Below are 15504 nucleotides of genomic sequence, written 5' to 3'. Positions count from 1 at the left end.
AATGCATTGGACAAAGACAAGAAAAACCTCTTTAGTTTTATTCCTGGTAAAGAAAATTACATAATGGCCATTAAATCCTAAATGGTCAGCTTTATTTTAGATCCTTTTGAAGACATCCCTTAGAGGGGTGCCCGGGTGGCTCAGTCGGTTAAGCGTCCAACTGTTGATTTCAGTTCAGGGTTGTGAGATTGAGCCCCAAGGGCTCTACGCTCAGTGTAGAGTCTGCTTGGGATTGTCTCTCTGCTCCTCCCCTGGTCATGCTCTCCTCTCTCTCTCTCTCCTTTTCAAAAAAATATCTTTAAAAAAAATAGGCCCTTACAGAGAAGATTCTCTATCCATGTTATTTTGCCTATGTCAAAAACAATACAATGGAATATTACTCAGCCATAAAAAAGAATGAAATCTTGCCATCTGCAACAACATGGATGGATCTAGAGAGTATAATGCTAAATGAAATAAGTCAAAGAAAGACAAATACCATATGATTTCACTCATATGTGGAATTTAAGAAACAAAACAGATAAGCTAGGGGGAAAAAAGAGAGGGGCAAACCAAGAAACAGACTTTCAACTGTAGAGAACAAAGTCATGGTTACCAAAGAGGAGGTGGGTGAACAGGTTGGTGCAACAGGTGATGGGGATTAAGGAGGCCACTTGCTGTGATGAGCACCAGGTGTTAAATGTAAGTGATGAATCACTATATTGTACACCTGAAACTAATGCTACACTCACTGTATGCTAACTGGAATTTAAGTAAGAATTTTAAAAGAAAACAATGGTTAGATCTGCACATAAAAATGTTTTTTTTAAAAGAAAAGTTGAAACTCTTCCAAGTATTACCCAGTACTTGAGTTGGCTTTTGTTAATTGGAAAAAACTTAGAAAAAAATCTTAGAGTTTCAGATAGAAATTCCTGTCTAGTTATGACTCTATGAAAGGGACTGGCTTACCTATAGTGAGTGATTATTATTCATAGTTAAGTGAGTATACATGAGAAGAAAAAGCCAATTAGAATAGAAAAGTAGAGATAAGGTAGGGTAAGGTCTGTAGGGAGACTGACAGAAATTGTAGGATTGCAAAACATGGCAGTGTACATGCATGATCTGAAGGGGGATTCAAGGGGGATGACTGGTGGAGAGATGTGAGGGAAAGAAAATTTGAATGGCTACTTTACCACAAAGGACTAATGGAGTCACTGTTGCCAGATTTCTAAATTACACCACAAATTTCCACTCTAAAGTACCTGCCTACAAATAACTGGGAAAAAATGTTGCCAAGCTATTTGGTATTTGGAACTGGACAATTTTGAATATTAGTGAATTTTTATTACTACTCATCTATTAATGATGTGAAAACCAAATCTCTATAAAGAAAGTTGTAGAATTTCAAAGCTCGTGGGTAGGTAGGGAAGTAGGGTAGGTAGGGAAGTAGGGAAGTTTTGATTCTAGGCAAAAATCTGAAGCAGAGAATGCTAGGTTTTCCAATTTAATGGAAATGTATAGAAGGGCTAAGGACTTGTTTGGTCAAAGTGATATACAGAGGTAAGGTAAATAAATAATTCAGGTTAGACTTATTCTAAATTTGAGGAATGTCACAAGTTAATTTGATAAATTAAGCAGCAGATTAAAATGAAAAAAAGTATTTAACCTCTTGGTGATTGTTGAATTTTATAAAAAACAGAATTTATGCAACAGCCCTTGCATTCTAGTTAATAATCAGCAACACTTTTTTAGGTAACTCCAGCTGGTGGGGAGACAGTGACTTTTGCCATATTCAAAGGACATATAGATGTATGCACCCTGGAATCTTTTCTCTATCAAAAATCATGTTTCCTGTTACAGAAGCATAGCTCAGAAAGAAAGCAGAAGGGAAATGAAAGTATAAAGAATTACTTCTCCCCATAAATCAGCTTTGCTCTTCTGGAAAAAAATATGTGGCTGGAATTTTGCAGAGTTGCTTGAAGGAAAATAACCTTACCAGTGCAGTTGATAAGGACCAAGCCTTTTAAAGACCTGCAATTAGGGGCACCTGGCTGGCTCAGTCAGTTAAGTGTCTGCCTTTGGCTTAGGTCATGATCACAGGGTCCTGGGATCCAGCCCGGCGTTGGGCATCCTGTTCAGCCAGGAGTCTGCTTCTCCCTCTACCTTTCCCCCTGCTCGTGCTCTCTCTCCCTCTCCAATAAATAAATTAAATCTTTGAAAAATAAAAGACCTGCAATTTTAAAAAATTGTTTTTCAAACTGAGAACACTGAAAATTCTCTTGAGGCCCTTATACTTTCTACTACTAGGAAATGACTACTCTGGTGAAGATTGGCCTGGAGTAGAGACAGGAAGCTTTCTGAAGTGAAATCATTAACAAATATGAAAGTCATCGCACCCAAATGTATATAGTAAAGTATAATGAATTATACTTTAGTAAACAAGGTAAAGATTAAGAAATAATGACTCACAGTCTAAAGATTCAGAAATGACTCAAACGGTCTCACTCTTTTTTTTTTAGAATTTTTTTGAAATTTCTTTATTGAGGTATAATTGGCATACAATATAACATTGCTGTTATGTGTACTAAATAATGATTCAATATTTGTATATATTGCAAAATGATCACCACAGGTCTAGTTGATATCCGTTACCATACCTAGTCACAGAATTTTATCTTAGGAAAACTTTTAAGATCTACTCTCTTAGCAACTTTTAAATATGCATTACAGTGTTACTAATCATAGTTGTCGTGGTGTACATTACATCCCCACGACTTATGTATAACTGAAAGTTTCTACCTTTTAACTCCTTTCACCCATTTTGCCCACTCCCCCCCACACTCCTTGCCTCCAGCAACCACCAGTCTCTTCTCTGTCCCTGTGAACTTGCATTTTGTGTGTGTATTTTAAGATTCCACATGTGAGATCATATGATCATATGATATTTGCCTCTCTCTGACTTATTTCATTTAGTGTAATGCCCTTAAGTTCCATCCACGTTGTTGCAAATGGCAAGATTTCATTTTTTATGGCTGAATAATACTTCAGTGTATGTGTGTATCACAGTTTCTCTATCCATTCATCCATTGACAGATACTTAGGTTATTTCCATGTTCTGGTTGTCATAAATAATGCTGCAGTGAGCAGGGGAGTACATATATCTTTTTGAGTAAGTGGTTTCATTTTCTTTGGATAAATACTGAGAAGTGGAATTGCTACATCATATGCTAGTTCTATTTTTCACTTTTTGTGGAACCCCCATACTGTTTTCCACGGTGGTTGCAGCAATTTACATTCCCACCAAAAGTGCAAAAAGGTTCCCTTTTCTTCACATCCTTGCCAACACCTGTTATTTCTTATCTTCTGGATACTAGTGGTTCTAACAGTTGTGATGTGGTATGTAATTTTGGTTTTGAATTGCATTTTCCCTATAAGGAATGATGTTGAACACCTCATTTACATGTTGGCCTTCTGTATGTCTTCTTTGGAAAAGTGTCTATTCAGGGGCACCTAGGTGGCTCAGTCAGTTAAGCGTTTGACTCTTGATTTTAGCTCAGGTCATGATCTCAAGGTTGTGAGATTGAACCCCACATCAGCTCCCCTGCTCGTGGGAAATCTGCTTGAGATTCTCTCTCCTGCTTTCTCTCTGCCCCTTCCTGCCCCACGTGCTTTCTCTCTCCCTCTCTAAAATAAATAAATAAATCTTTTTTTTAAGAAAAATGTCTATTCAGATACTCTGCCTATTATTTTAATCAGATTATTTGTTTTTCTGCTATTGAGTTGCATGAGTTCTTTATGTATTTTGGATATCAATCTCTTATCAGATAATAGGATTGGCAAATATTTTCTTCCATTCTGTAGGCTGACTTTTCATCTTATTCTGTCATTTTTTATTTCTTTGTTACATTAAAGATTCCTTCAAGGTGTTGTTGGTTTTTTTTCACTTTGATATATGGATAAGAAAAACTCCCAATGGCAATTGCAGTCCAATTTTGATGCATGTGTCAAGCAAATAGAAAGCTTTCCAGAGAGAACTCTGCCCTCACAAGCTTTATTCAGGGCTGAGTGTGCTGGACACTGAATCTGTACAGGTAGTACTATAACATCAGTAAGGGGGTGATTTAAAAGGAAAAATTTCTGCAATTCAAGAACATTAGCACTAAGCCCAGGGCCTGATCTATAATAGATATTCAATACAGTTTCCATTTTTACATGCTTTTATTTTATTACCCTTGCCTATATACATTCATTATTTTACACAGTTGTAATCAAAATAAAGATATAATTTTATTTTCTTTATCACTTTATCACTTTATTTAACACATCATAGTAGGAGAAAATAGTTTCTATACCTGAGGATTCTCATAAACACTGACTTTTTAAATGACCTTTATTAATCTCAATATTATGCTATTAAATATATGGTTCAGGGACACTGGGAAGGCTCAGTCGGAAAAGCATGTAACTCTTGATCTTAAGGTCATGAGTTGGAGCCCCATACTGGGTGTCGAGATTACTTAATTTTAAAACTTTAAAAATATGGTTCAGAGAATATCTTCATACATATTTTTTCCTTTGGTGAAAATTCTTGCCCAGAATAAATTTCTATGAATTAATTGACTTTTGTCAAAGGCTCTGAACATTTCAGTGATTAGTAAAATTGATTTATAAAATTGCTTTCTCTTCAGGGTGTACCAATACACACTGATACTGAACTTATGCAAATAGCTTTATAGGAGAGTGTCTGAGACTGTATACAGGCAGAGAGCTGTGTCAGTCAACAGTCACAGATTTCTCACCAGTCATCAGTTAGAAAGTATGCAGGCATCTAGTCGGTTCAAATTACCATGTTGGGGTACTTTTATGAGAAGAAATAAATAGGATGGATAGTCTCTGTCATTAAATTTACCACCTTGGTTGGGGAAACTAAACTTTATTCACTCTATTCAAAGCATTGTCCCCGATGCTGCAGTATGGAGTTAGTGGGAGGAAAGAGTGAGCTTGATAAGAAGTTGGCCAGAAATCTTTACTGTCAAATCTGCCATGTTGCTGGTTGGAGTCAGTGGGGTGATAAATACTCCTTACAGTTACATATGAGCTTCCTACAAACTTCATAGATTGCAAGTTTCTATATTAGTGAACTTCTATCTTTCTTAGGCCATCCTATCAACCTTGTGTGATTTAGGAAAATTGCCCTAAAAGAGTTGAAATATGGCAAGTAATTGGTTTTAAATTGTGTTGCTACTATTCCAAGGAGGCCTTCTTGGTATTGTTTGAGATGCTATGGAGAACCTGAACTGTAGAGCTTGGAACCACTACCAAGGAGACAAATACTGGACCTCTGTAATCATGAAACTTTGCTACCTTGGAAAGCTATTAGATGTTTAGTAAGTGTTCATAGTTGCTAACAAAGGTATTGGTGATTCTTTTTAAAGTAAAAGCATTAACCCTTCTTTAACTTTAAAGGTTACATTCCATAAGGATGGTGAAGCCTAGGTTCTGGGGTGGCCTAGTCAGGTTTTTTTTCATGCAAAATGGTGAGAATGATGACAAAGATTGGGGGCTGGCAGGGAGAAGGGAATCTGCTTTAAATGATCTTTACAATGGACGTGATTTTCTTCACATTGAGGATGAGACATTAGTAGCATCACAGACTTTTTAGAATGATCAGGAGATTTTACAAAGACTAAATTTAAAATTTGAGGAAACATACTTTGAATTTCTACTATAAATAGACCCAGCTGCCTCTCTCCTGAAAGGGACAGGATCCTCCCCTCAGAGTCAACCAAGAGGCACACTCTTCTTCTTGGAGCATGTTTCCAAAACATGATTGATTTGTCTGTCATTCATTCATTCATTCATTTGTCCAGCAAATACTGAATTCCAACTATGGACACTCTTCTAAGTTCTGGGAAAGCTGAATAGGATATAGCAGACTTATCCTGTCTATCTTGCCATGAAGCCAGGAGAGTAATTAAACTAGTAGTTGTAATGCATTGTAATGACAGTAATGCTAAGAAAGCACGGACTGCTGTAATGATCCTGATGTAGTCTGGGGGCCAGGGAATGGCTTCATGAAGAGGTCTAGTTTAGGATGGGTAGGACATGCAGTAGGCACTAGAGAAGGAGTGGAGAACAGTATTCCAAACAAAGCAAATAATGAACAATGAATGAATAAAGGCAAAAAAAAATAAAAAAATGAGTGGGATGTTCAGGAAAATAAATGTGGTTTTTGTTTTCATTTTTTTTATTGTTTTTTTAGACTTTGAGAAGAATCATGGTTAGAACTGAGGCTGAAATAGGTAGACCCCAGAACATATGAGCCACTTTAAAGAGTTTGGACTTTATCCAAAATGAAACAGGAATCAATTGAATGGTTTTATGCAAGGGAAAGTGCCCGATCAATATGTTTTTTTTAAAGGGCACTCTGGCTGCTGGGTGGATAATGCATTGGGATGGAGGTTGACTTAAGTCAAGACTGGTTAGGAGGCTGCTGAAATAATAATTCAGGACAGGACCACAGTTTTGACAATGGGAATGGAGAGGAGTGAAAGGAATTGAGAGAAAAGAAGATGTAAATTAGCAAGGCTCAGGGCTGATTTGATCTAAGATTGAATGAGAGGAAGAACAGAGGATGATATTGAAGTTCAGCTCAGGAACCATAGTGGTTAAAGGTGCTGTTCACTGTGATAAGAAATTAGGTAATAACAGGTTTGAGGAGTTAAATGATTTCATTTGGAGATAAGCCAGGTTTGAGATGCCTGGAAGTCATCTAAAATGAAGGTGCTCACCAAGCTGCCAGTTTATACAGATACAGAATTCAGTAGGGAGATTAGACCTAGAAATATGGATTTGGAGGTATTCGGCAAGTAGGTGGTAATTGAAACCATTGGAAGGATTTTGTCGTCCAGAGAAAATGAGAATAATAGAACCCTGTGGAACAAAGCTAGACAAGGAAAGGGTTAAGAGAAAGTGAGCCCCCAAGATGACTGAGAAGAATTAGTCTGAGTGGTAAAGCAACACCTTGAGAGGGTGCTGAGTTGGATAGTACCAAGGATTGATTGGGAGGGAGGGAGAAGCCAGCAAAACTCTGTAGCTTGTGAAGGTCAAGCAGCCCAGGGACAGAGAATGGTCCACTGAATTTAGTGACAAGGATGCAAGTGTTACTCGCAGGGGCGAGTTTAGGGGGTGAGTGACTTTAGCACTCCCATTTTCTTCCTTTCCTTAGCAATCAGATCACATGGCCTATGGGCACTGTGTAAAAGTCAAGAATTCATGGAACTGGGGGGAAGACCTCTTCTCTGAGTCAAGTGTATGAGCTGTGGGAACAGTGATTGTGATCCTTTAGGAGCTATTTTTGCTCATTTTCAACCCTCCACTTTGTTACTAAGTGGTATAGATTGCTTAGTCTTAGGGAGATAAGATATTTGATTAAGTTATTGAAATATTTCTCTTTTTAAAATAAAAATCCAATGAAGCAAAAATGTTTTAGTGCATAAGGATTAGCTGTAATTCTCCAGAACTCCACAAGCATTAACATTTCAATCAAGGAAAGTTTTGCTTATATAAATGTGACATTCTAATTTCATTGAAAACAAAAAAGCACCTTCAGAGTTTGAATATACAATTTTATCCTCATTAACAGAAGGGGATCTCCACTTTAGGACACTGTTATTTGATCAATAATGAATATATTGTTATGGACAATTCTAAAGGTCAAGATTTTTTTCAAGGACCAGGAATAAGTCATTCTTTATTTTGATAGCCTTGCTTTGGTTTTTGAGGTACTCTCTTTTATTTTTCTCTTGTTTTTCCTCCCTTATTTTCAAGCTTTGAGTTTTGAGTGGCGACATTCCTTAAATCCAGTATCATGAAGAATAGTAGAAAGATCAGGGCACAATAGACAGGGAACAGATACCACTGTTGGTTTAGATAAGCAGCCCTAGTGCAGATATTGGAAAAACTTTGATTCTCCCAGTACTTTTAGGAAATTATGGCAGTCTGCATCCTAATATAACCTGCTATAGGATGGATTTCCATACAATGTGAATTTGCCTTGTGCATCTCCAAAAGATGTTTAGTCCTTAGAATCAATAAGATTTTACTGGCAAGGCAAAATAATAGGGTAGAGCTTGACCTCCAAATTTGAATTCTGGTTTCAAGACATATTTACTGTGTGTCTTAAGTTTTTTAACCTCTCTAGCCTCAGTGAAATGGGGGAAATAATAGAGTCATCCTCTTCAAGTTGGTTAAATAAGTTAACATTTTTAAAAAGAGCAACACGTAGCGTAGTAGGCACAATATATGTTACATGCAGAATTTTCCACAGTCCCATGACAGACCTGTGTTAATAATGAGAGTGCTTTTTATTATGAGTAAATGTTTATTGAGCTCTACATTGAATGCATCATTATATTTAAAAATATTATTCCAGTTCTAATAATGAGTAGAAGGTAAACATAAACACTCTCCTCCTTTGGCCTTCCTTTGATGAAATAAATCACCCAGTGTATCTGGCCAGGATGACTGTTCAACTGTATCTTTTTTTTTTCTTTTTAAAGATTTTATTTATTTGAGAGAAAGAGCACCCATGCCCACGAATGTGGTGAAGGGGCAGAGGGATAAGCAGGCTCCCTGCTGAGCCAGGAGCCTGAGGCAGGGCTTGATCCCAGGACCCTGAGATCATAACCCAAGCCAAAAGCAGACACTTAACCAACTGAGCCACCCAGGTGCCCCTGGTCAGCTCTATCTTTTATGTATGCCTTCAACATGCCCAAAGCACTTCATGACTTTAAAGATCCATATAACTCAAGGGCTAAGTAATCCACTGCATTCCTGCAAAGAGACCTCAGACCATGGTGCCACTGGATGCTTAGAACCTGTGAGTTATATTCCAGAGGGAAATGCCCCATTTTTTCAGTTCTGTATCACTTAGTCTATATCTGGTATTCTCCTTTAAGCTCTCAAAGTACCCTTGGCAAGCTCTATTATCACCAATGTCATTGTCATAATTAGTCATGGTGTGGACCTTTATATTTTAAGAATACACACACACCACACATACACACACACACCACTTGTTCTCTTGTGAAATGGATTATTATTCTTGTCTTATAGAAAAGGAATCTGAAGCTCAAAAAAGGTAATTTTGCAGGATGCCTGGGTGGCTCAGAGGTTGAGCGTCTGCTTCAGCCCAGGGCCTGATCATGGAGACCCGGGATTGAGTCCTGCATCAGGTTCCCCACAGGGAGCCTGCTTCTCCCTCTGCCTATGTCTCTGCCTCTATCTCTGCTTCCCTCTCTGTCTCTCATGAATAAATAAATAAATCTTTAAAAAAAGTAATATTGCTTGCCAGTGGACACACAGAACGGGAGTGATAGAGCTGGACCTGGAGGCTGTCATCCCCCTTCCCCTGTTTTTATCAGCTGATATAAAATTATGAGGTAGGATAATGGACACTAATCAGGAAAAAATGACTAAAATTGGTTAAGGGGGAGGAAAGCCCTTTGCAAAGCAATGTTTAATATAAGGCTGTTTTTGTAAAAATATTAATGATAATCAAAGTGGAAGAGGAAGAAAGTATGGTTAGTATGTGGAAAAGGTGTGTCCTGTAAGGGTGCCTCTTCTACTCCCGGGGAAGTGGTGGCCGGACAGGCTGAGTAACTTCACTGATTCCACAGACATTCATTCAGAAACTGTTTGTTGGACTTACCCTCTGAATGGCCTCCAAGTGGGTTTGCCAGTTCCCATTCCTTTGCTTTCCCTGAAAGCAGAAACAGAATACTCTCCTGCTTATTTGGTAAACAGAGAGTTCCCAACTAACCAGTATGGGGCTGGATACAAAGTTCTTGCACACACCACTTCCACTCTCTCAGACCTGTGTTTGCACCCCGAGCAAACGGCCTGGCTACCAGAACCAAGTAGGTCACCTGGGTTCACAGTCCAGGCTCTTATGTAGGCTTGCTGCTCCTGCTGGTCTCACTGCCTTCACTGCATTCCAATACCTCTCAAAATTACAGAGGAAAAAAAGAAATAACTCCAGACATTTGAACGAGTTAGATATTGCCATTTCACAGCTACAGAAGTTTCAATGGTAGGATCCGTGTACAAAAATAAATAGATAGATGATGATAGATAGATAGATAGATAGATAGATAGATAGATAGATAGATATTGCCATTTTAGAGCTACAGAAGTTTCAATGGCAGGATCAGTGTACAAAAAGTAAATAGATGATAAATAGATGATAGATAGATAGATATTGCCATTTTACAGCTACAGAAGTTTCGATGGCAGGATCAGTGTACAAAAATAAATAGATGATAGATAGATGATTGATAGATAGATGATAGATAGATATTGCCATTTTATAGCTGCAGAAGTTTCGATGGCAGGATCCGTGTACAAAAATAAATGATAGATAGGTGATAGATAGATAGATGATAGATGACAGATAGATGATGATAGATAGATAATAGATGATTAGATAGATAGATAGATAGATAGATAGATAGATATTGCCATTTTACAGCTACAGAATTTCGATGGCAGGATCAGTTTACAAAAATAAATAGATGATAGATAGATGATACATAGATGATACATAGATAGATAGATGATAGATGATGATAGATAGATAGATAGATATTGCCATTTTACAGCTGCAGAATTTCGATGGCAGGATCATGCATAAAAATAGATGATAAAAAAAATTTAAAAAAAAGATAAAAAAAAATAGATGATAGATAGATGATAGATAGATGATAGATAGATAGATAATGCTAGATATTGCCATTTTACAGCTGCAGAAGTTTCGATGGCAGGATCATGTACAAAAATAAATAGATTAGATAGATAGATAGATAGATAGATAGATAGATAGATGATAGATAGATAATAGATAGATGATAGATAGATATTGCCATTTTACAGCGACAGAAGTTTCGATGGCAGGATCGTGTACAAAAATAAATAGATGATAGATAGATGATAGATAAATGATAGATAGATAGATAGATAGATAGATAAAAACAAAAAAATAAAACCAACACCCAAGCACATGTGGTATCTCTGCTGCAGCCTCGGTTAGAGAGATTGAAGTTCACAGGATCATTTCGGGAGCCTTAGCTGCAGAAATGGGGGGGGGGGTGCAGCCCCAGCACCACGTGCCTGAGCACAGCAGCTCCCGGGCCTCCCGCGTCACAAAAGGCTCCGGTCTTGTCTCTCGTTGGGTCGGGCCAGTGAGGTGGTCCGCAGACCAAGCACACAAACGCTGACCGTCTGTTGGTGTCCCTTTGTGTCTCCTCCGCGTGGCGCTCCAGGTCGGGGAGTTCCGAGCCCACGCGGCGGAGTGGACGGCCAACGTCACGGCCGAGTTCAAGGAGACCCGGAGGCGCCTGAGCGTGGAGATCTACGACAAGTTCCAGCGGGCCACGTCCATCAAGCGGAAGCTGTCCGCCGAGCTCGCAGGCAGCCACAACCAAGAGCTGACCCCCTGCCGGAGGACCCTGTCGGTGAACCACCTGGCCACCGAGAGGGACGTGCTGCCGCCCTTGCTGAAAACGGACAGCATCTATTTGAACGGATTGACGCCGCACTGTGCGGGCGAGGAGATTGCTGTTATCGAGAACATTAAATAACCCTCTCTTTGAAGAACCTTAGGCCTAGCCGTAGGTGAGGACCTCTGTATGCTCTTTATGACTGTTGCTGGTAGCGTTTTAAAAAAAAAAAAAAAAAAAATTTGTGCATGAGCTCCAAAGGGGGAACAGAATATAGATAACACCCGTCAGGGCCATGTGCCATCTGGCGAATTTGGAATTCTGAGCCAGCACGATCTTTCTGATGATGCTTGTGGAGCGGTCCACTCTCTTTGACAAGTGGAACAGCACAAGCAATGTCTGATGCCTTTTTGTGCCCAGACTGTTTTTCCTCCCTCTTTTCATAATGTGCCATAAGGCCTCAGAATGGATTATAAGTGTCTCTGGTAGTAATGTAGCTTCGAGGGATCAGTCCTTAACTTTTCAGGGTCTACCTAACTGAGCCTAGATACGGACCATTTATGGATGACAACGTTTCTTTTTGTAAATGGCAAGAGATTCTTATGCAGCCTTTTACCTAAGAAATTTTCTGTCAGTGCCTTATCTTAACGAAGAAACGGAACCTCTCTAGCTAATGTGTGGTTTCTCCTCCCCCGCCCCACCCCTAGGCTCACCTCTGCAGCCCTTTATCCCACCACTCCCGTTTGAATACCATCCCTTGCTGGAAACAGCGTGTAAACTGACTGAAGTGATGATGCCCGAAGAAGGAATAGATGCCAAATTAGATGGACATTGAAGCAACACTCAGAAATTCTAGCATTAAAGGCACTGCAAAGAAATGAGGTGTGCAGATGGTCCCTCTGAGTATTTATTTGACTCAGGTACCAGTGGTACATACACACAGCGTAATGGTTTCCAGCCTGGTAAAATTGGCTGCTCCAAACAGTCCCTTCTTTCCTGGCAGTATTTGGAATTTATCATTTATTAAGAACTACACATTTTGAAAGGTGGAAGCAGAAGAAAAAATAACATGTGCATATGTTATTTTTATATATAATATTATATATATTATATATAATCTGACAAAAGAAAGCTGTTAAACATGGATCTTTTGGAGGCGATTTAAAACAATTGCTGTGAATTGCCCTTCTGAGGAATAGAAGATAGCATGATAATGTGTTAACGACCATTTGCTAATAAACGTTATACTGCCAGCACCTATTTGCTTTTTTTTTGATGGGAAGGCTTATCTGATTTTCTCTCCCCAGGTGACTTTTGCCAGACAGGAAGGTGATGCTGTAGTCAGAGTTGGGTACAGCCTTGCCTTGTGTGGGTGTCCCTCTGGAGCTGTGACTGAGCATGAGAGCAGTTGAAAGTGGGATCATTGTGATATTGCACATGGAAAAAATGCAGATTGCAGGCATAATTCATCTTTTGACATTAGAGAAAAAGCTGTTCTAGCACAATTTAAATCTTGAGATCTTAAGAGCTTTTTTTTTTTTTTTTGATAGAAAAGGCTGATATCCCTTTTTAGTTTAATTTTATATCCTGTAACTCTTTGGATGTTTCCAAGATTCAGAAGAAATTCATTAAAGGCACCTAGTAGATTGCTACTCTTTTATTTTCATACTTAGATCTGCTGTACATTGTATATATAATTTTTCAAATGCAGAAAGATGACTTCCCCAAATGCAATTGCAAAGCATTTCTTTTATTCTGGGAACAAGGGTGGTGGAAATATCTGAATAAGAGGCATTCCAATTAGGATCTTAAAAAATAACCGAGGATCTTAAAACAAACATCTAAATAGATGCTTATTTTCCAAAATTTACATTTAACCTAGATGTGTAAATATTCATTTAACTTGTTGAAGGTACTTTTATAAACTTAAAAAATTCTAACCAAAATTTTAGAAAGTCAGGCTCTTTTAGAGAGAAAGCTACACCCATTTCCTCAATAACTGTTCTGAAAGTCCATATGGTGGAATGCACCATGTATAAACTGTGAATTGTATTGACAAATAAAGTTTGTAATTAAAGTCAGCATTTTTCTGAGTCTCCTGCTTGCTGCTGAGAATGTAGACGGGATTCTAGGGGAGTGGAACTCCAGGATGTTGCTTTTCATGCTGAGTTTTCTGTGGCTCCTTCGCTCACAATATTCAAGAAATATTTTTGATGCAGTCTTACTACCCTTGTTAAATATGTGCAGAATGTTCTTCCTCGTGACTGTTAACCAAGAGTAAATATCCAGAAAACTGCCTTTTGAAATAGGATATTTTAAATGGCATGTAAATTCAAGATTGTTTCTATTAAATTATGACATGTTAATATCTTATTTTATCATTGTTAGACCTTGTCTCGACACTGAAGTAATCTAAATGCCAAGCACAGGCACCTGAATATTTTTTGCAAGGGAAAAAAACAATCAAATATCCTGGTAGTTGCTGAATCTAGTCTTCTGGACCTCATACCCCCAAATATTTGAACAACATACCTTATCTGTATCTTGCATAAATTTATTGATTGATGCCCAAACACCTTCATTCTCAGTAAATATCCTAAAACTGGTTCCCAACATTATCCTCAGAATTGGGGAAGATCTAAGAAAAACTGTATTCTAGCAGTTTTATTTCCTCAAGCTTTAATGTATTTACTTACTGTGGAGAAAACATAGAGACAGATTTTGACATAGTCTAGAATTTTCTAGTGAATTTTTTTTTCACTGGACTAGTTTAAGAGTAAGTAGTTTTACCCTGAGGAACATCTGAAAGAAAAAAAAAAATAAGTACTAGAACCAGCAAGGAACCCTTTGATATGAAATCTTAGACATGGATTCTAGACAAGAAATTCCTCTATCTTACAGCTATTAAATGTAAAAGGATTGGAGTTCTTTCCACTTCTTATACAAATCCATATATTTTGCTATCTAGTTAATGTCACCTATCCTTTTTTCAATAATATTTCACATTCATAATAGAGGAAGAAGTGAAACTGCTAAAGCCAAGATGGAGTTGAATCACTGTGTCTTACCCGTCAAAAAAGTGGGAGCAGTGTGTGTGTAGGACTTTGTTTTTCAGATTCTAAGGAACGCACGACATAAAAGAAAGACTAAATACCACCTCACGTTGTATAAAAAAATCTGTAGAATTCTTTGATTCTTAAGGCTAGAGTTTTAAGCAGACTAAGGGAAATTTTAGATAGAATACAAAAAAAAAAATAGCCATTCTGAAGACTTGAGGTAGCTATTTATGCCTAGGAACTACAGACTTAGATCAACTTATATTTTTGTTTTCCTTTTAAAAAAAATGTTTGCTGTTCTAGTAAAATCATAACTTATTTGTGATTTGCATTCCTTATTATTAAAGTGCAAGTATAAATTTGCTTTTGTATAAAGTAAAAGATGTCTCTATTTGAATACTCATAATTCCATTAAAATTAATATATGATTTTGCTCCAGCATGAGTTTACTTAAATGTCCTTTTATAGTGAAACTTACTGGCCTTGCACATGCTCATGTGTCCGTTTCAAGATGGAACCTGGTTACTTTTAGTAGGGCCTTCTGAGGGTAACTCACTTATTGTGGTTTTCTTAATAAGGGGAAAGGTTCCTAAGCTTCCTGTGCTTCTTCATCCCACCCTACCACAAAGGTTTATCCAGCTTTTGTTTCACACATGACACTTCCCCACCCAGATCTCAACTATGCCTTCTCAAAAGACAGGGATTAGTTCCAAGGAGCAGGAGTTTTGATTCTGCTCTTTTATTTGACTCAACACCATTTGTTCACTAAACTTCAGTTTTTACAGTTTCTAATATTCATAAAACCATTGATTTTCCTAGTATTAGCATTATAAAACATTTTCACTATGTCATGTTTGTCTCAATTTTCAACTATTTTTTATCTGTAATTCCTTTCCAAAGTAGTCCTCACTGCCTCATCTTTATTCTTTCTCTTTTGCACTCTTAGGCTTGGGTTTCTCTCTAAGCCCCAA

The 15504-nt window shown here is 37.9% G+C and overlaps 1 protein-coding gene across 3 annotated transcripts in view; it reads left to right on the top strand.

Moving 5' to 3' along the window:
* KCNK2 (potassium two pore domain channel subfamily K member 2) overlaps nucleotides 1–12733 on the top strand; it is a 130018-nt gene extending 117285 nt beyond the window's left edge. For all 3 annotated transcript variants that reach the window (XM_041773516.1, XM_041773447.1, XM_041773365.1), the window contains exon 7: nucleotides 11301–12733. In XM_041773516.1, the coding sequence (XP_041629450.1) occupies nucleotides 11301–11618 (318 nt within the window). In that variant the 3' untranslated portion in view covers nucleotides 11619–12733. The remainder of the gene's footprint in view (nucleotides 1–11300) is intronic.
* Nucleotides 12734–15504: the final 2771 nt, after the last annotated feature.

This window comes from Vulpes lagopus, chromosome 1 (assembly GCF_018345385.1).
Source record: "Vulpes lagopus strain Blue_001 chromosome 1, ASM1834538v1, whole genome shotgun sequence".
Taxonomy (NCBI): domain Eukaryota; kingdom Metazoa; phylum Chordata; class Mammalia; order Carnivora; family Canidae; genus Vulpes; species Vulpes lagopus.
The sequence above is the reverse complement of the archived record's forward strand: the minus strand, read 5'-3'. Positions and strand labels throughout refer to the sequence as shown.